The sequence below is a fragment of the Mustela erminea genome, chromosome 10 (assembly GCF_009829155.1).
Source record: "Mustela erminea isolate mMusErm1 chromosome 10, mMusErm1.Pri, whole genome shotgun sequence".
In the NCBI taxonomy this organism is placed as follows: Eukaryota; Metazoa; Chordata; class Mammalia; order Carnivora; family Mustelidae; genus Mustela; species Mustela erminea.
In genome coordinates this window covers 84,084,916-84,104,044 of record NC_045623.1, presented here as the reverse complement: position 1 = coordinate 84,104,044, position 19,129 = coordinate 84,084,916, and the positions used below count along the sequence as shown (strand labels likewise).

The window sequence follows — 19,129 nt, the reverse complement described above, 5'->3', positions numbered from 1 at the left end:
GCTTCATTCTGTGGGCACATTTGGAATTTATTCATCCATCCAACCATCCATCCATCCATTTGTTTATTCATTCAGCAGATATTTAATAAGCATCAACTATGTGCCTGGCACAGTGCTAAGAGAGATCAGGGTAGGGCTGTGACCTAGATAAGGATCTCCTTGGAGTTTACAGTCAAGGAGGGGACAGAAAGAGAAAACAAGTAAATAAAAGACTGTGATAGTTTTAGAACATGAAAAAAGACTGGTATTCTAGTTGGAGGAAACCAAACATAAAAATTAACCAGATAATTTCAGATCGCAATGAGCACTCTGATGGAAATAAAACCGTATCAGGGCAAAGCAGCCTTCAGTAGAGGGTGGTCAGGGAAGGGCTCTCCAAAGAGATGTGGTCATGTGATCTGAAACTAGGATCCCAAGAAGGAGCCGGTCAGGGGAAATCCAGGGAAGGGCATCCAGGCAGGGCGGGAGAGCGACCATGAAGGGCCCAACATAGGAATGAGCACGGAGAAGGACTGAGGGACCTCGGGGATGGGGCAGAGGTGTGATGGCATGGGACAAGGTGATATCAGAGGCAGGCCAGTGAGGTGTAGGCAGCCTGGGGGAATCACTGTAGTTAGTGTGGATTTGATTCTCGGTGTGATGGGACACACTCGAAGGCTTGAAGGGAGAGTAGCATGAGCAGATTCACTGTTTTTTAAAGACCTCTCTAGCTGCCATGCAGACAGGGTGTGTCGGCCTGAGAGAGGAGGTAGGAAGACCTCTGGAAGATGCTCCAGTGGTCCAGCTGAGGCACCATGGCAAGATGGCTGGATCCGTGAACAGAAGAAACGGGAGAATCAGAGGCTATTCTGGGAGGAGCCAGCAGGCGTGCTAAAGTTTGGGGCCCACAAACAAAGACAGCAAGGCTCTGCTGAGGTTTTCTGTGTGAGCCACCACCAGCTGGACTGGGGGGCATTTCCTGAGGTGGGGAAGGAACTGGAGAAATGGGCTTTTGGGGAGAAAACACTAATTCTGTCTAGTATTCATTAAACTCCAGAATCGTACTCAGCTATCTTTCAAGTAGACTTAAATTAGGGCTCAGAGCATTGTGGCAAGCCTCCAGACTCACAGCCTAGAACCATGTGTTCCCTCATTACCCCTGTCACTGACCCTTTTAACAGCCTGAGAATCGGGTTTTGGATTTATGATTGACTCCCTTGCCCTGACTGAGACGTGGCATCTGTTCATTCCTTTGTTTATAGATTCATTCAACAAACGCTCACAGTTGCCTTCTGGGTGCCAGACCCTATACTGGGCCCCAAGATCTACACTAGTTCCCTCAATACAAAGATAAGTAGGACAGGAGGCCTTCTCTCAAAGAACTCCACCTCTAGTGGCTGGGATGGACCCAGAAACAGCAATGACATTCAACAGTATTTATTGTGCACCTACTGCATGCCTGATAAAGTATGCAAACAAATACAATGGTGGGAAAGATGAGGACAGTCTCTGACCTTCACGAACCTTCGGTGTCTTGAGGAAGGCAGACAACAGCATATTACCATTACCATGCCGATGAAGTCGTGGTGCTGTGAGAGCTTACTGAGGGGGACACAGAGGCTGTCCTTGGGGCTCAGGGAAAGCTTGCTGGAGAAGGCAGTAGGAGGCAGTTTGGAAGGTCAAGAGAAAAGACCCCTGCACTGTGCATGTGATGAAGGGTACAGAGATGGCCCTTGGGAGCAGAAGATGGCAGGATTGTCACTGCAAAGGGGATCCATGGTTTTGTCTCCTGGGCTGGGTCTTGAGAAGAGAAAAGAGCCTACAGAAAGCATCCCTCAGGTGCACAGAAGGACAGGTAGCTCCCTGGAGATGGCATGTCATGCCTGGGGGTGGATGAGAGTGGAGAGGTGGCCTGGGGCTTGCTGGGTACCACTACCTTGGCTGGAGGCTTCTGGGTGCTCAAGCAGCACTAGAGAAACTTCCCACACCCCCAAGTCAGACAGAACTCTGTCTGCAGCATCAGAAGGCTTTGGTAGGTGTTACCCTGAGCCAGACCTAAGGAGGAAGATAACTCTACCCAAAGAAAGGAAATCCACTTGAGTTTTTAAAAAATGGAAATGATTTCCTGATTAACAGCCTTCTGAAGTATCTGTCTTAAGAAGGGAGAGGGCTGTTCTGCCCTTACTTTAGGAAATCCTTACTGTTTATGCCCACTGACCCATCCTCCAGTCTGGTGGGGCCCCTGGGACTTGAACCAAGGTGTCGCCTTACTGAAGCTGTTCTTCCAATAAACCAATCTTTTGTGCTATGGTTATTTGTACCTTTGAGTGAAAAGTTGCTTGGGAGATATGCTCACTTTTATTTATTTATTTTTATTTATTTACTTTTTAAAGCTTGGACCCTAGTGATGGGTGTGATTAGGGTAAGACTCACACATGGAAATGCAGACTGGTGTCCTAGAGCAGAAGCCAGCTCCGAAGACCTTTGGAGTCTGATGCTCTAGGCTAGAGTTTTCTTCTCTCTAAGAGGTCAAATGTTTCAGAATCCGAGGAAAGGTGCTGTGCACTCTTTTGCTTAAAACGCATCCTTCTATCCCTTCACATTTTGTAAATGGCAGAGACCTCCCCCACCCACTGGGCGGGGGCCTCAGGTTGGAATCCATTTCTCCTAGACACTAAGTGTCTCCTTCCCTTATGCTTCCTGGGGCTCGGTCTCTGCCACTGCTGTGACCCCAGTCACGTTGATCTCCCCCATCCTGGTTATCAGGTGAATTAGTGCACAAAATGGCAGACAGAGGTTTAAGACCTCCCAATCTTTCTCTCCTCCACTCACCTTCAGGATGGTCTTGGATTCCTTGCCTCCCTGCCACTTTCTTTTCTGCCATTTTCAGAACATCTCATCCGGCTGTGTCTGGTTCCTTTCCTTCCTGGATGTGCTTTTCCCTTCACTTGCGTCATATTCCTGAATTATGTCAACAGTGCTGCTCAGGATTCTCCCATGGCTCCTTCATTGTCTTCTGAACCCCTTGATCTGGTCTACAAGGGTCTTTGTGTTGGCCTTGGCTATGTGCCCAGGAGTATCCTTGCTGCTCTTCTCCAAACTCTCTGTAAGCCGAGATGAACCACCAACAGGTGTATGGCTCCTTGCTTTTGCTTGGGGTAATCCACTGCCAGGAATGCCTCTCTTCCATATCTGTGCCTATTGAAATCCTATCTATCCTTAAGAACATAGAATAAGTGTGTCATCCCTTGAATGTTTCATGTCTCTCCCGTTCAACATTTTTTTCTTCCTCCCTCTTCCATGTTCTTCCTTTTAATTTAAATACATAATTATAACTTTCTCTTTTTCCCAAGAGTTTCAAGGTGGCTCAGGAAACAATAAAATAAGGAGACAGGTGGATTAGAATCCCAACACGTTGGGCGCCTGGGTGGCTCAGTGGGTTAGGCCTCTGCCTTTGGCTTGGGTTGTGATCTCAGGGTCCTTGGATCGTGCCCCGCATGGAGCGCTCTGCTCGGTGGGGAGCCTGCTCCCCCCGCCCCCGCCTCTCTGCCTACTTGTGGTCTCTGTCTGTCAAGTAAATAAATAAAATCTTAAAAAAAGAAAATAAAAAAAGAATCCCAACACGCTTCCTAGCTATACCCAAACTGCTCAGACTTTCTGTGCCCCATTTTCTTCATCTGAAAAATGGAAAATATTGCAGTGACCAACCACCTTAAAGGATGATTGTGGAGGTTAATGAAAGAATGCACGCAGAGCTCACACAGCAGCTGGCATAAGATAAGGACTCTAAGTTATTCTCCAGCATCATCATCACCATTATTGTTTTGATCAAGGATAAAATAACAGGGTTTGAGTCATCAAGAATCGTATGAGGGGAGGAAACTTATATTCCTGAACACCTAAGTTAATGGAAACCACTCAACCAAGGCTAGCATTTTGCTCTGAGTTTCTTGGCAGGCAGGGCAAACAGTGGGGACAAAGCAGTTGGTTTCTATAACTTATATCATCTAATAAGAGAAAACAGGAGAGATCATCAGGAGAGACCAGTGCTTCCATAGCTCTAAGGACTGTGAGATAGGGGTCTTTACATGAGGGTGACAGAATGGAAAAGTTGGTTCAGGTTCAATTCTCATGTTGACCGTTGGCCAAAGGGAAGGACACAGCATTCCATGGGATCTGTTGTTCTGGTTCAGGCACGAGATTTCTGATCATTAGGCACATATTGTACAGTGCCTTGTGGCCACAATCCTTCCTCCCCCACTTGACCATGGCTCCTTAAGGGCAAGGTCTGTGTCTTACTCATCTTTGTCTCCTGGTGCCCAGCTGAGTTCCTGGCACTTGGTGGCTGCTATGCAGTGTGTATGAATGAATGAGGAAGTGAATGATGGATGGACCATAAAAATGACACTGCAAGGAGGGTGAGGACCGGAGGTGGCCAGGATCCAAGAAAGGGGTCACAGTCATCAGAGGAAGCCTTGAGTGACCCAAGGACAGAATAACAATAAGGCAAGACATTGCAGGGTTTTTTCCTCCTTCTGTGTAAGCTGCAGAGAGGGGAACTAACATTTTCTTGTACATCTGATATATGTCAGGCTCTACATTTTAATTTTCTGTTTATCTCATTGTCTTAGCAATCCTTCCTAGTAGATGGTCGATATTATTCCCATTTTACAGATGATGAAACCGAAGCTCAGCCTCTAGGTAACTTGCCCAGAGTCCTTCTGCTAGGAGGGGCCAGAGCAGAGATAGGAGTCCCGTGAGGCTTCAAGGCCTGAGCTCCTTCCTGGACACCAGGAGCCCATCACAATAGCCCTTCTGTGTCTGCTGAGTACCAGGAGCTATGAGAGGCCGAGGGAAGATGAAGCATGATTAACGTCCCATGTCCCGTGTCCCCCTTTTTAATTTAATTTTATGGTTTCGGGAACTGTGTCGCAGGTTGTGGGAGCCTGCAGAGATGGGCCACCGGTGGTTTGGTTTAATCCCCTTTTTAATATCTTTGTTGTAACGTTCTTTCCAATTCAGCTCCCAAGTCACATTAAAAAAAATACCTCTTCCTTAGGGTAAGCCTTCTCTTATTAAACAGATTCAAATGAAAAGTTTTCAAGATAATTTGAACAATACGAATCACACTGTAGCTCCTCGGATGCCGCGGAATCTCCTTTACTCTGTACTCACTCCTCAGCAGGTCTGGACTCAGTCTCCAGCTCCCTGAGTCCCCCACCCCCAAACCTGGCTGGTCTGGGGACCCAGCCCTCAGCAGCTTCCTGAGGGAAGCTCAGCTTCCCTCAGCTTCTCCTGAGGGACAAGGGTCAGGGAGGGGCTGGGGAAGGTGTCCCAATTCCCTGTGCTGTTCTGCATTCTCTGTCCCACCTGCCCCGAGGGAAATTCCCACCTGGCTGGCTATCTCCTGTGCATCAAAGGCATCATTTGTGTCAACACCCACGAGGGGGTGGAAGGAGGGCTACCTATTCAGAATGCAGATACCCAGGCCCCGTTCTTGACCAATGGAGTGGCCATCTCCTCAAGAGTGCCTGGGAATCTGCATTCGGAACCATTGCCCCACGTGACTCCTGTGCATTTGTATGAAAGTTCTCGGGGTACTTTGGGGGTCAAAGATGACAGAGCCTCAGGTTTAAAAGGGACACACAGCTTTGAGAAGGTGTTCCAAAGAAATGCAAGAAGGAAGGAGACGGAGCTTTCTGGCTGTGTTTGCCAAGGATGGACACCGTAAAAAATGGGCTCTATCAGCGTGAAGGCCTTTGCTGAGAAGTGAGAGGAACGCCAAGTCCAGGCTTGGTGCTGGGGCAGCCGAGGCATTTCATGGGTTTACCTCCTTTAACCCCGAGTGGCGTCACTATGCCCACGGTGCAGGTGACAAGACTGAGGTTCCAAGACATCTTCCCCCACCCCCACCCTCAGCCAGCTGGGCCCCAGGCAGCGGTGAGGGGGTCAGCAGCTCTCTCCTTGGAGCTGCTAACATTTGCATAGCGCTCCTTAGAGTTTACCGAGTGCTTCACGTTCCTGGTTTCACTTAATCCTCCCCAGCCTGCAGGGTGGAGGAGGGGCGGGAGGTCCAGCCTTCTAAAGGCCCCCCACCCCTCTGCCCCCCCGAGATGTCCCTGCAGACAGAGGTCAGGGTCTCCTAGGTACCTTTGGGAGCCAGGTGTGCGGGGCCTGGGGTGGCGAGTGAATCTACCTATTCTCTCAAGTGCCCCCTCCCCCGTAAACTGAGCCCCTCAGAGCCTGGCCCCTCACCGCTGGGACAGGTGGAATCCACCCTTCTCATTCCTTTCCTTCCTGCTGGGTTTCCACAAGTCTGTGGTAGTGTGTGTGTCTGTGTGCGCTGTGTGTGTTGGGTGTATGTGTGTATGGCTGTGTGGGATGTGGGTGAGGTGTTTGCACAGTGTGCATGGCTGTGTGTATGTGTGTGCACCTGGGTGGGGGGTATGATTGTGGTACATGTGTGCATGGGTGTAGTGTGTGTGCGTGGGTGTGGCATGTGTGTGCATGGCTGCGGGGGGTGTGTGTGTGTGCATGGCTGTGGTATGTGTGTGCATGGCTGTGGCGTGTGTGTGTGTGCATGGCTGTGGTATGTGTGTGCATGGCTGTGGTATGTGTGTGCATGGGTGTGGCGTGTGTGTGTGGGGAGGGAGACCCAGAGCGAGTCAGTGAATCCCACATGTGGAGGAGAGGGAAGATAGAAGAGACAAGGTAGCTTTGACCAAGACGGCTGTGTCCTTTCCTTCCACACGGGGCAGGGCACCCTGGGTGCTGTGACTAATGCACCAGGGTTTCTGCTCCTCATGCAGACAGGAAGACCTAGAAATGTCCACTACTTTGGTCAAGCAGGGGTGGGCGCTGGACTGGACAGCAGAGCTTCTGCCTCTGTAATGAAGACCTCTCCTTATATGGGGCTTTTGGGGGTCTCCTCCCCACCCCCACTCATAACCATTCACCTGCCCACCAAGTTGTGTCTTCTGCCGCCTCCTCCTCGGTCCTGGCTGGCTCCTTGGCCTCTGGCCTCCTGCACCCAGGGTCAGAGAAAGGAAGTGAATTGCAGGTCACCTCGTCAGAAAGGACAGAGCTGGGGTTTGAGTGCGGGCATCCCGACGGCGAAGACCCGGCTCCTTCTCCCACTTCTGCTGTTTGGGGCAATGTAGGGCAGTGGTTACAGGCAGAGGCTTGGAGCCGAGTGGCCTTGGATCCAACCCTGATCTTGGGTGAACTTGAAGTTACCTTTCAGACTTCCTGAGTCTCCATTTCTTCTTTCTAAATTGGGAATGAAGGTGCTGCTCACCCTTCCTAGTTGTTGGAAGGACAAGTGCTGAGCATATACCTGGCACCCAGTAGATACAGCACAGATGGTGGGTCAGGCCCCAGACCCCTCCTGTCACTCCTCTGGGCTGCTCCCTGGAGGGAAAATACCTAAGCCTGGCGCTTCCTTGCTGAAATCTCTCCACTGCTTCCCTGTGCCTTTGGAATCGAATCCCCTCTCATCACTCAGAGTCCTGGCACATACCACCTCCTGCTTTTATCTCTTTATAAATTCACCTGGCGTGACCCCACCCTTCATGTGCCCCACGCACTCCAGCATCAGTCATGCCAATGCACCAAGCCCTTTTCTGCCTCATGGCCTTCGTATATGCTATTCCCTGTGTCTGGAAAGCTTTTCCTTGCATTCTTTACCTAAATACATGCTTCTTTCTTTTCTCCCCCAGTTTAAATGAAACTTCCTCAATGAGGCTTTTCTCACCCTCCTAACTTGGGTGTGTACACCTACTATTCTCCCACACAACTTCTCACTTGGTGTTTGCAGAACAAGGCGGTCCAGCATTTGGAAAAATGTAGCATGTGAACAAGATTGCCTCCACTCATTCCCATTGTTACCTCTCAATTCTGGGACCTTGGGAAAATTACTTAACTTCTCTGTCTCTTTGCTTCTTCATTTTTAAAAACTGGGAAAATCCTCTCTGTGTCAGTTATCTTTTGATCTATGACAAACCACCCCGAAGCTTGGTGACTCATAACCATCACTAACCACTTAGCTTCCCTTCCTGTGGGTCAGCAGTCTGGCCTGGGATCAGCAGAGTGGTTCTTCTTGGAGGGGCTGGGCCTGACTATATGGGGCTCCCCTTCACCCACGTCTGCAGTCAGCTGGGGGTGGCAATGGGTGGCCCGGGGGCCTTGGGGTTTCCCCTCCATGGGCTGTGTCATCCTCTGGTAGGCTCTCCTACTCCCGTGCCCATGGGCGTTGCTAAGTCCCAAGACAAACATGGGATGAGGTCCTAATGTCCAAGCACTTTGAGTCTCCGCTCATTGTTCTTTTCTGTATGAAATGTATTTTGTTTATTATTTGGATTCTATTTCTATTGAAATATAGTTGACATATTATATTATATTAGTTTCAGGTGTACAACGTAGGGATTCAACATTTATATACATTACAAAAAGCTTACCATAAGTCTTGTCACCATCTGTCGCCAAGTGAAATTATTACAGTACAATGTTATTGACTATATTCCCTATGCTGTACTTTCCATCCCTGTGGCTCGTGTATTTTACAACAGGAAGTTTGTACCTCTTAATTCCTTTCACCTGTGTTGCCCATTCCATCTTCCCCCTCTGGCAACCACCGGTTTGTTCTCGGTATTTATGAGTCTGTTTCCATTTTGTTTTGGTTGTTCATTTGTTTTCATTTTCAGATTTCCCGTGTAAGTGAAATCATACAGCATTGGTCTCTCTCCATCTGCCTTATTTGTCTTAGCAGAATACCCTTTAGGTCCATCTATGTTGTCACAAATGGCGAGATTTCGTTCTTTTTGATGGCTGAGTAATATTCCCGTGTGTGTGTGCGCGCGCGCGCATGCACGTGCACGCGCCACATATTCTTTATTCTTCTCTTGATGGACACTTATGTTTCTTCCAGATCTTGGCTATTGTAAATAACACTGCAGTGAACATAGGGATGCTTATGTCTTTCCAAATTAGCGTTTTAATTTTATTTGGGAAAATACCCAGAAGCAGAATTGCTGGGCTGGATAGTATTTTTCTTTTTATTTCTTGAGGAGCCTCTATACTATTCTGCAGAGTGGCTGCACCAATTTACATTTCCAGTAACGGTGCCTGAGGGTCCCCTCTTCCCCATATCCTCGCCAATACTTGGTATTTTTTATCTGCTCGATAGTGACCATTCTGACAAGTGTGTAGTGATACCTCATTATGGTTTTGGCTTGAGTTTCCCTACTAATGAGTGATGTTGAGTATCTTTTCATGTTTCTGTTGGCCATCTGTATTCTTCTTTGGAAAAGTGTCTATTAGGTTTTGTTGTTGTTGTTGTTGCTGTTGTTTCTTTCTTTCTTTCATTCTTTCTTTCTTTCTTTCTTTCTTTTTTTTGGTGTTGAGTTTTATGAGTTCTTTATAGATTTTGGACATTAGCCCCTTATCAGGTACATATTTTCAAATACCTTCTCCCATTCTGTAGATTGCCATTTTGTTCTGTTGGTTTCTTTCACTGAGCGAAAGCTTTTTCGTTTGAATGTAGTCCCAAAATGTTTATTTTTGCTTTTGTTGCCCTTGCCTGAGGAGACAACCAAGAAAATATTGCCAAGACTGTTATCCAAGAGTCTACTGCCTGTTTTCTTTTAGGAGTTTTATGGTTTCAGGTCTTACATGTAGGTCTTTAATTCATCTTGAATTTATTTTTGTAGATGGTGTAAGAATGTGGTCCCATTTCGTTCTTTTGCATGTAGCTGTCCAGTTTTCCCACCAGCATTTATTGGAGAGGTTGTCTTTTCTCCACTGTGCACTCCTGCTTCCTTTATGCAGATTAAATGACCATACAATCATGAGTTTATTTCTGGGCTCTCAGTTCCGTTCCATTGATCTATGGGTCTACTTTTGTGCTGGCACCATATTGTTTTGATTACTATAGCTTTGTGTATTCTAATTTGAAATCTGGGAGCATGATACCTTCAGCTTTGGTTTTTTTTTTTTCCTCAAGGTTGATCTGGCTGTTTGGGGCATTTTGTGGTTTCATATGAATTTTAGGATTATTCGCTCTAGCTATATAATAGCATTTTGTTAGGAATTACACTGAATCTGCAGATTGCTTTGGGTTAGATGGACATTTTAACAATATTAATTCTTCCAATCCATAAGCATGGTGTATCTTTCCATTCATTTGTGTTGTCTTCAATTTCTTTCAGCTGTGTCTTATAGTTTTCAGAGTACAGGTCTTTTACCTTCTTGGTTAAATTTATTCCTAGATATTTTTCCTTATTACTGAATCAAGATTGGTGGAAACTCCTGAAGGGCCTGGACATAGGAAGCTATGATAAAATGGGGCCTGTTACTGTGAGCAGTTGACCACACTACCCCACTGGGGCTGTTGAGGGATTTGATTCCACCCTCTTGAAAGGGCATGGAAACTACCTAACACAGCACCTGGCCGGTTAGTTAGCTCTCCATAAGTGCTAAGCCTTCTTATTATTTTGTGACCTGGGACCTGAGCTTAAACATGTTAGCCAGCTTGCATAATGTTTGGCCTCTGTTAACCATCAGGGGTTTGAGTCCGTTTCCAACTCTTTCAAGGAGAGAGCTCTTGGCCACTATGCTTTGCTGCTCAGCTATGCAGACAGGTAGAGAAGTCAGAACCTCACCCATGGTCATGAGGTCAGTCCGTGGAGGGACTGTCACTCAGGCCCAGGTCTGCATCAGTCCTGGGGTCCTTCACCTCCGTCAGCATCACCAGCCATGTTACCCGGGTACTGGGCATGGATACCATGTTTGTCGTTGGTCTGAAATGCCATGGTGGGAAGAAAATATTTGTTTTGGGTGTCCTCTTGTAGCACTAACAATTCTCTGCTTGTGTTTTTCTGTTGTCTGGCTTGGACGAATAGCAGTTTTCATCTTTGCTCTGTGTTATCATGTACACAGAACCGCTGTTGGGAGCTAACAGTGTGCTTGCTTAGTCATTATTCTGGGAAGGGGTGCCAACCAGTCAATAGCCTTTATTTTTATATGACTCTGAACACTGCAAATGCAGAAATCACGCATAGCGCTTACATCTAGAGCCGCTGGCAGACACTTGTCACTCCTGGAGGTGGGCAACGCAGAGGTGGTGGCGGCCCACTGGAACCACAGCACCAATCCTGACTTCTTTCTTTGTCAGCACCTGGGAACTGGGTTAACCTTCCTGAATGATTCACTGTGATAGAGTCTGTGGCAGATTTGATGGTTTTTACCAACTCAAAGGAGAAAGCAAATAGCATGGGAGAGGTGCCAGGATCGGCAAAACTTCTTAGGAGGAGAAAAGAAAAGATAGATTCCAGGAAATGCAGGGGAGCGGACTTGACATTGAACCCAGGGAAGTGGTGGGAAGAATAAAAAATCTTCCTGGGATCCCCAAGGTGCTTGCAAAGGTCAGGTAGGCTTTCTGTGGGGTCTGCCGTGGGACTGCTGTGTAGAGGTGGGGCATTCTTAGGACTGGGCTGAACAGGTGGCTTGTGTCATCTGACCAGCTTAGGGATGTCAGGCCAGATGTGGGGGCCAGAAAATGGAACCAAAGCCACAGAGTTTGCAACCTGTGGGGAGGAGCTGAGCAGTCTTTGGCAACAGAGCTTTCAATGTCAAGAGCTCCAAGAGATGGATACGGGTAAAGATAAGTTCATGAGCTAGTTTCCTCATTGATTTAGCAAACTCTCCCTGAGCTGGAGTCAGATGTCAGGCACTGCTCTAAACCCTGGAGCTCTGTGCTGAACAAGATATAATCCCTGCCCTCGGGGAGGTTATGTTGTTGTGGGGAGTAAAGACAAAAAGATGCTGTGGATGATAGTTAATACCATGAAGAAAATATGCAGATTGGTGGGGCAGAGAGTGCCTAGTTGGGGGGGGCACTTTAAAAATGGGCAGAAAAGGCTCCTTTGGGAGTAGGAAACATGAGCTGAGGCCTAAATGATGAGAAGAAGCAGTCAGGGGATGATCTAGCATTCCACAGGAAATGCAAAGGCCCTGGGGCTGGAATGAATTTGGCATGTCAAGGAATATTTTTAAGGCCAGAAGGGCTTGGGTGAAGGAGTCAAAGCAGGAGGGGCCACTTAGTATCTGCCCTGAAGGCCAGGAAGGAGTTTAAATTTCATCCTATAAGTAATGAGATTCCACATTAGGGTTTAAGCAGAGAAATGGATTGATCTGAGTTCTGAGAACATCTTAACACTGTAGGCAGGCAGTTTTCTAGAACAAACAAGAACAAACGAATCTTGTTTTCTTGGGGGTTGGAGAGAAGGCAGGTAGGGACATCCTGGATCAGGGACTTGTAACTGTGTGATGAATCTTGATTGCAGAGAGGTGTTTGATAAAGGCTGTCTTGGAGAAGAAGAGATTGGAAGATAGTGACTGGATTGATTTATTCCCCCAAAGTGTTGATGCAGGATTACTGTCAGGCTGTGGGGAGGGTCTCTGGCACTGTCTCCTAGGCTCAGCCCTGGACTCATTCCCTTCAACATTTCTATCTGTAAATTGGCGGAAGACCCAGGAGACACGCTCATCAGACATGCAGCTGACATGAACCTGTCAGGGACAGCTAATGCCATGGATGACAGACTCAGGACTCACCACGATGATCCTCCCCAGGCTGGAGTGATGGAATGAAACCAGCAATAGACCTGATTGCACTCTGATTGGGGAACAGAGCTCAGCCATGAAGCAGGGAGTCTTTGCTGGATAGCTATCCCTGGAAAGGAAGCTGGATGGGGTAAGGGGAAGTCGTGAAGGCAGCTGAACCTACCCACATTCCCACACTCTCTAGGTGACAAGGTCCTTGTCCTCGGCCAGGCTCATTTTTCCCCATCAGTAAAGTGGGGATGATGCTATCTCTTGCTCACGAGTGTGAAGAAGATTAAATTCAAGCATGTATAGGGATGCATGGCTTCCTGTCTGGCCTGTAGTGGATTTGTGACAGAAGCAAGGGAAGTAGGAGTTTGTGGAGACTGGCTCAAGGGAGGGCTGGGAGGTTGGCGGCAGCATTTCAGGGGTGCATGGAGGGCCCACAGCCAGAGTGGACCCTGTATCCTTGGTACTGCGCTGCCCCTGCTGGGAATGCCAACTTCCTAAGGGGCCCCTGATTGCTGTAATGTGCCAGAGGAGTTCATGAGAACGCCACAGGCGTTCATGAGATGCCCTTCAACAGACCAATGGATAAAGAGGATGTGGTCCATATATACAATGGAATATGACTCAGCCATCAGAAAGGATGAATACCCACCATTTGCATCAACATGGATAGAACTGGAGGGGATTATGCTAAGTGAAGGAAGTCAAGCAGAGAAAGACAATTATCATATGGTTTCACTCATATGTGGAACATAAAGAATAGAGCAGAGAACCAGAGGGGAAGGGAGGGAAAACTGAGTGGGAAGAAATCAGAGAGGGAGACAAACCATGAGAGACTCTGGACTCTGGGAAACAAACTGAAGGTTACAGAAGGGAGGGAGCTGGGGAATGGGGTGACCACGTGAGGGGTATTAAGGAGGGCACAGGTTGGGATGAGTACTGGGTGTTACAGGCAACTAATGAATTGTTGAACGCTATAACAAGAACTTACGATGTACTCTATGTTGGCTAACTGAACAGAATGGAAAGAAAAAAAAAAAAAGAACAGGGGTTCATCCTCAGCATCTGCCTGTGTCCCAGGTTGGGAAGGGGACACAAGGGTCCTCTTGAGTGCTGAGAAGGGACGGTCTGTGGGTGTTTTTGATACAGGCACTCCAGGGTCCTGAGGGTCTTTTAGAATCTGCTTTGACTTCTCCTGGAGTTGGTACTTGAGAGGATTCAAGCGGTGAGACTTTTTCTGTGTGCATCTACTGTGCAACATTTTTATTTAAAAAAAAAAAAATCAGCCAGAAGCAGAATCAATAGTACATGATGAACCCATGTACTGATCAATCACACAGTTTTAGTGATGGTCAACCCATGGCCACCTTGTTTCATCTATGTCCCCCTCTTCCCTCTACCCTGCTAGATTAAGTTTAAAGCAAATCTTAGACATAATTTTATCTACCTCTAAGAGATAAGGACTCATTTTTTTGTTAAGTATAAACCACAATACCGTTATCACAATGTTTTAAAATTGACATAATTGTAGTAGGTCTTCCTAAAAAAAAAAGAAAAAAATCTATTGGTATATAGCTTGCTTTGCAAGGTTTTTTTTTTTTTTTTATTTTCAAATGTCTGGTTTCTGTAACTCGAGATTCACCTGTTCCCTTTGAGGATGATGATGAAGAGGAAGAAGGGGGGTCTCTTTATTCTGATTGTTCGCAGGAACATAGCCATGAGAGTGGGTCCTATTTATAGCCAAAGTCTAGACATGGGACAGAGGAAAGGAAAGGAATGGGAGAGGGCAGGGGGGAGGGGGAAGGGGAAGAGGAGAGAATGAAAGGGACGAGAGAACCAGAGTGGAAGACAGCCCCGTGTCCCTGTAGCAACGCCGCCTTTGGGAGCTCCCAGAGGACGAGTGCCAAGCTCAAACCCGGGTTGCCTCCCCAGGTTCTCACCCCATCATCACAACCTTGGTTCAGGTGTCATGCCCAGGCTACAGAGGAGGCCCTGAGGTTCCAGGGTCTGACATGAAATAGACATTAGTGCCCAATGGAGACCCAGGTCTGCTTGGCTGGAATCTGCTTTCTCCTGGCCCATCTCTGCTTCTAAGTCTGCTGAGGCCACCTGCGGGGCTGGTGGTCAGTTGGTTAAGTGGTGACATGCTCTTACCTGTGTTTCCTGAGGGCTCTGGCCACCCAGCTCCTTTCCCAGGACCCCCTGGACCTCACGAGGACCCAGCAGCTCAGGGGGTAATGCCTGGCACAGCTGGGAGAACCTGGGACTGTCTACTATGCCCGTTCTGAGTGGTTGTCAAGTACAGTGACTTTTTCCCTTGCCCCGTGTTGTTTTGCACCAGTGCGTGTGTGTGCTCATCAAACATATCCACAAGTGTGCGCATCTGTTCTTTTGCACGGGTGAGGCACATGCTCACGCACGAAGAGCATTACGAGGAAGGCACATCCCGGCCGGCAGGATTCATGGTCCCTGCTCAAGAGACTCAAACTGAGCCCTGGGGAGGAACCATCAGGGTAGGGGTGTGCTCCTGGCCTCCCCCACGGCTAAGCTCTCCTCGTGGGCACTTTCATCTTCCTCCTGCCCCTTCATTGGCTTCACCACCCTCCCCCAGGGGGCACTGAGCGGTTTCCAGAATGCTCTTTGTAGACCACCTCAGCCACTTTTTATGGAGCTCATCACATATGGAAAGCAGATGGTTTTAAGCTAGGTTGCCGCGGTCCTTCTGACCGTGTCAGGGAGGAAGGTGCCCCCTAGCTAAAGATGCCAGGCTGGCAATAAAGATGCCAGCCTGACAATTGGCATTCTCTCTGCCATCTGGAAAGAGCCAGCAAGCAAGCACCTAGAGTCCCTGGGCCCCATCGGGCCCATCAGGCTGGTGTTGACCATCAGGGGTCCAGCTGGGACCCAGTGTTGGAGGTGTGGGTAGAGGCTGGTGTGGGAGTTCAGGGAGATGCCTGTGAATCTGTGCAGGGACCAAGTGACTCCTGTGCTCCCAAGAGGTGAGGCTTAATGCAGATGCCCTGATCTGGTCAGAGGGCCGTGCCAGCCTGCGGGGAGCCATAGGTCTCCACCCACAGGGACCACAGTGCGGTCTCCAGGATCCAACCAGGCTGACACACCTTGGGTCAGCCTTACCCTAGGCCATAGTGCTTTGCCATCTCTGATATTCTTGTTGACCAGGTGAGGAGACAGAGCATGGAGATGCTGAGCGACCTGCCCAGGGTCATAGCGGGGAAATGAGGGAGCTAGGGCACCGGTCCAGCCCTCTACTCCTGGGGCTCAGCCCCAGCACTCTGGCCTCTGTGCTCAGGGCTGTTGACTCATTCCCTACCCCAGCGTGCCTCGTCTTTCATTGCTTCATGTCCCGGGCACAACTGAACAGGGAGGGAGGGACTGAAATTGAGACTCAGGTTACTCAGCAAGATGGAGCATCTGGAGAGGACCCCAATGTCCCGATTCCCAGAACTGTGCTCTTGGTGCCGGGCCCTGCTGGGGGCCTAGAAACATCTTGGGAATCTGCGGTTTGTGCATTTTCCCTCTTGAGAAAGCAATGGGTTTCTCTTACCTGGAGATGTGTTCTCTCTGTCCCCTTTCCCTGTGGCCTGGGGCCTGCTACAGGCACCCCCAACCCCTGAGTGAGCTGACACTAAAGCAACTCTTTCTGACCTGTTTGCAGAGCTCTGGAGCTCAGCCGTGACAAAGATGAGATCTCCCTGTTGGTGGAGCAGGAATTCTTGAGCCTGACCAAAGAGCACCTCATCTTAGTCACAGAGACCTCTGGGGAGCTGGAGGTACCCGGCACTTCCCCTGAGGGGCCCAGACAGCCGGCTCCCTGCCTTCTTGCACCTCCCCCACTGGCAGACAGCAGTGAGTACCCAGGAGCCACCATCCTTGCCGCCGACTCCCTTCTGGATCCGAAGGTGGCCGTGTCCATGATCAGCAGCCGGCAGGACTGCGATTCTGTCATGTCTACAGTCACAGGCATTCTGCGTGCTGCCAAGGTCAAGAGTGTTAAGGGGACAGAAGATGGGGGCCACATCCTGGGCGCCTCCAACTCAGAAATCAACAAGCTCCTGGCGCAGTTCCCCCTGAGGTCCACAGAGACAGCTAAGGCTCCTGACAACAAGGTGGTGCTGGAGGAGACCAGGGCCATCAAAGACTTCCTGCAGAACAGCATGTTCCGTGGCCCGGGACCCAGGGAACCCACAGGGCTAGGCCCCTTCCTCCTGCTGCCGGCCCCGGCTCCTGCACCCCCTGACAAGCTTCCTGAGCTCCCTGCTCAGAAGAAGCAGCTCCCGGTGTTTGCCAAGATCTGCTCCAAGCCTGAGGCTGAGTCCACTGTGGAGGGGCACCTCTTAATGGGTGAGTGTGGCTGGGGGCTGGGGGCTGGGCTAGTGAGTGGGCCTGCAGGGAGGAACCTGCCAGAGAGCCCATTAGAGCTGCAGCAGGTGCACGCAGCATCTTTGAACAGAGTTAGACACGGTGGTCTCTCTGATGCACACAGTCCCCAAGTGCAAGCAGTTTTCAGCACCCACAGGCCCCCTTTGCTGGATGCCCATGTATGGGGACATAGCTTGTGGAAGCAAACATAGTGGCCTTGATCCCAACACACTTTGAGAGGAGATAGAGGCACATGTGGTAACTGGCTCATTTTTTGAATCCAGGCATGCAGAATACATTGACGGAGGCATTTACCCCAGCTGAAACTGCAGCATAGGGACTTTAAGATGGATAGGAGGGAAGTGTGATTAGCAGCTGGGGTCATCTGGCTTCCGATGGAGGCACCTGTTCTGACCATGAGGACTGGTCCTCACTCTGGGGCCGGGATGGGGTGGGTGGGGACGTGCAAACTCTCCAGTGCCATCCAGACTGCCCCGAACTTGTTCCCTGGGACTCCTGAGCCCTAGAACAATGTCTTTCCACCTGCTAACTGAGGAGTCCACACCCTTTCCTGAAAGCCCAGCCACCTTCCAAGTTCCCCCCACCCCACCTCCAGGTTCTGCATGTTGCGATCCAGCCACTCAGACTGAATGGTTCCAAGGCAGACTGATGGCAGAGGCATTTGCTTACAGTCAGCAGTCTTTAGGAGAGTTGATCATATGTCAACCAAAAGAAAAATCACCCCCAGGCTGTAAGCATGGATTGATAACTGAGATGCTGTGTTGGGAGGGCCCGAATCCATCTCCTTAAGAGAAGAGGTGCATGTTCTGTGTTCTGGAACATTCTGGGAAGGCCAAGTAATCAGAGCTGGGGACAGCAAGCTGGACTCTGGGGCCTGGGAAGGCCCTGGGATGCAGAGGGCTTTTTGCGAGTTCTGCGTGTGACAGTTGAGCCCTGCCCAGAGCGTGAGACTTTTCCTACTACCTCCTTCTCCAGGAAGGACACCTGGCTAGCTCTCTGTGGGATGGGGCTGCTGGCTTGGAGGTCGTCCTGTCCCACCCACCCTCCCCACTACGAGTGTGCATGTGTGTGTGTGTGTGTGTGTGTGTGTGTATCTATGTATAGATGTGTGGGCAAAGGTGTGCCAAAGGACGTTTTATAGATGTAGGTGTGTTAGAGAAAATGTGGGTGTGGGGACATCCGAGTGTGTCTCTCTGTGTGTATCTCTGTGTATCCATCTTGTGTGCATTGTTGTGCACATATAAGTGAGGCAGAGGAACAACAGGCAAGAATGTGTGTGTGTCTGTCTTCTGTCTGTCTGTGTACACAGACATTAAGAGGGAGCTTTGGAGTTGAGTGAGTGGCAGGCCTGTTCAAGGCAACGGGAGGTGTGTGAGAGACGGCAGGTGTGTGGGTCTCTGGGGAAAAGGCTATTATTAGTGGGTACTGTTATTTCAGCACACTGGCTGGGGGCTAAACTTGGCAACCACAGAAACTCTTGGAAGAGACTCCAGGGACATGTTTTGCTAAAAATGTCATTTTCTTCTAAATTGGCTCAGGCTAGAGCACTCTTTCCTTCGCTGGGATGGTGCTAGGAGGGCAGGCCCTGTCCTATCCAGACTTAGCCACAAGACCACTGACCTGCAGTGGGGCCACGAGTTGGAGGGATCCAATCCATTTCCAACAGGTGACACTGGGCACAGGTCCTCTGATCCAGCTGCACCGGGAACAATCTGAGGTCCTTGCTGGGTGTCCGGCGCTCTTTCCCAGCCAAGCTCCATGGAGACCTGCAAAGCCTTCAGGCTGGGAAAGGAGTGGAAAACACTACTTCAGCCAGACATTGCCTTAAAAACAAACAAACCCACATAAATACGATCTCGCCCATAGTTAATTTTGATTGAAGAATGAGTCCCTTTGCTCGAAAGGAAATCTAGGTGAAAAAAATCACTGCTCTGGAGGGTCCTGGGATGGTCCAGCCAGCATCCCACACCAGGAGACCGCTCTGTCTGTCTGCAGAGGGACCCGGGCCTGGCCCCAACGGCACGCACTGTGTGGACATGCACTTGCTGAGTCTCTCTGATGCCTGCCCCTGCCATGCCGTCTCCCTGTACTCCTGGATGGAAGGCCTCCTGGAAGGCCCACTTCCTTCTGGAAACCCTCT

General features: G+C 49.4%; 1 protein-coding gene across 2 annotated transcripts in view; it reads left to right on the top strand.

Moving 5' to 3' along the window:
- Positions 1 to 19,129, top strand: part of C10H1orf94 (chromosome 10 C1orf94 homolog) — a 40,088-nt gene that overhangs the window by 4,459 nt on the left and 16,500 nt on the right. For both annotated transcript variants that reach the window (XM_032302232.1, XM_032302231.1), the window contains exon 2: positions 16,265 to 16,950. In XM_032302232.1, the coding sequence (XP_032158123.1) occupies positions 16,265 to 16,950 (686 nt within the window). The remainder of the gene's footprint in view (positions 1 to 16,264; positions 16,951 to 19,129) is intronic.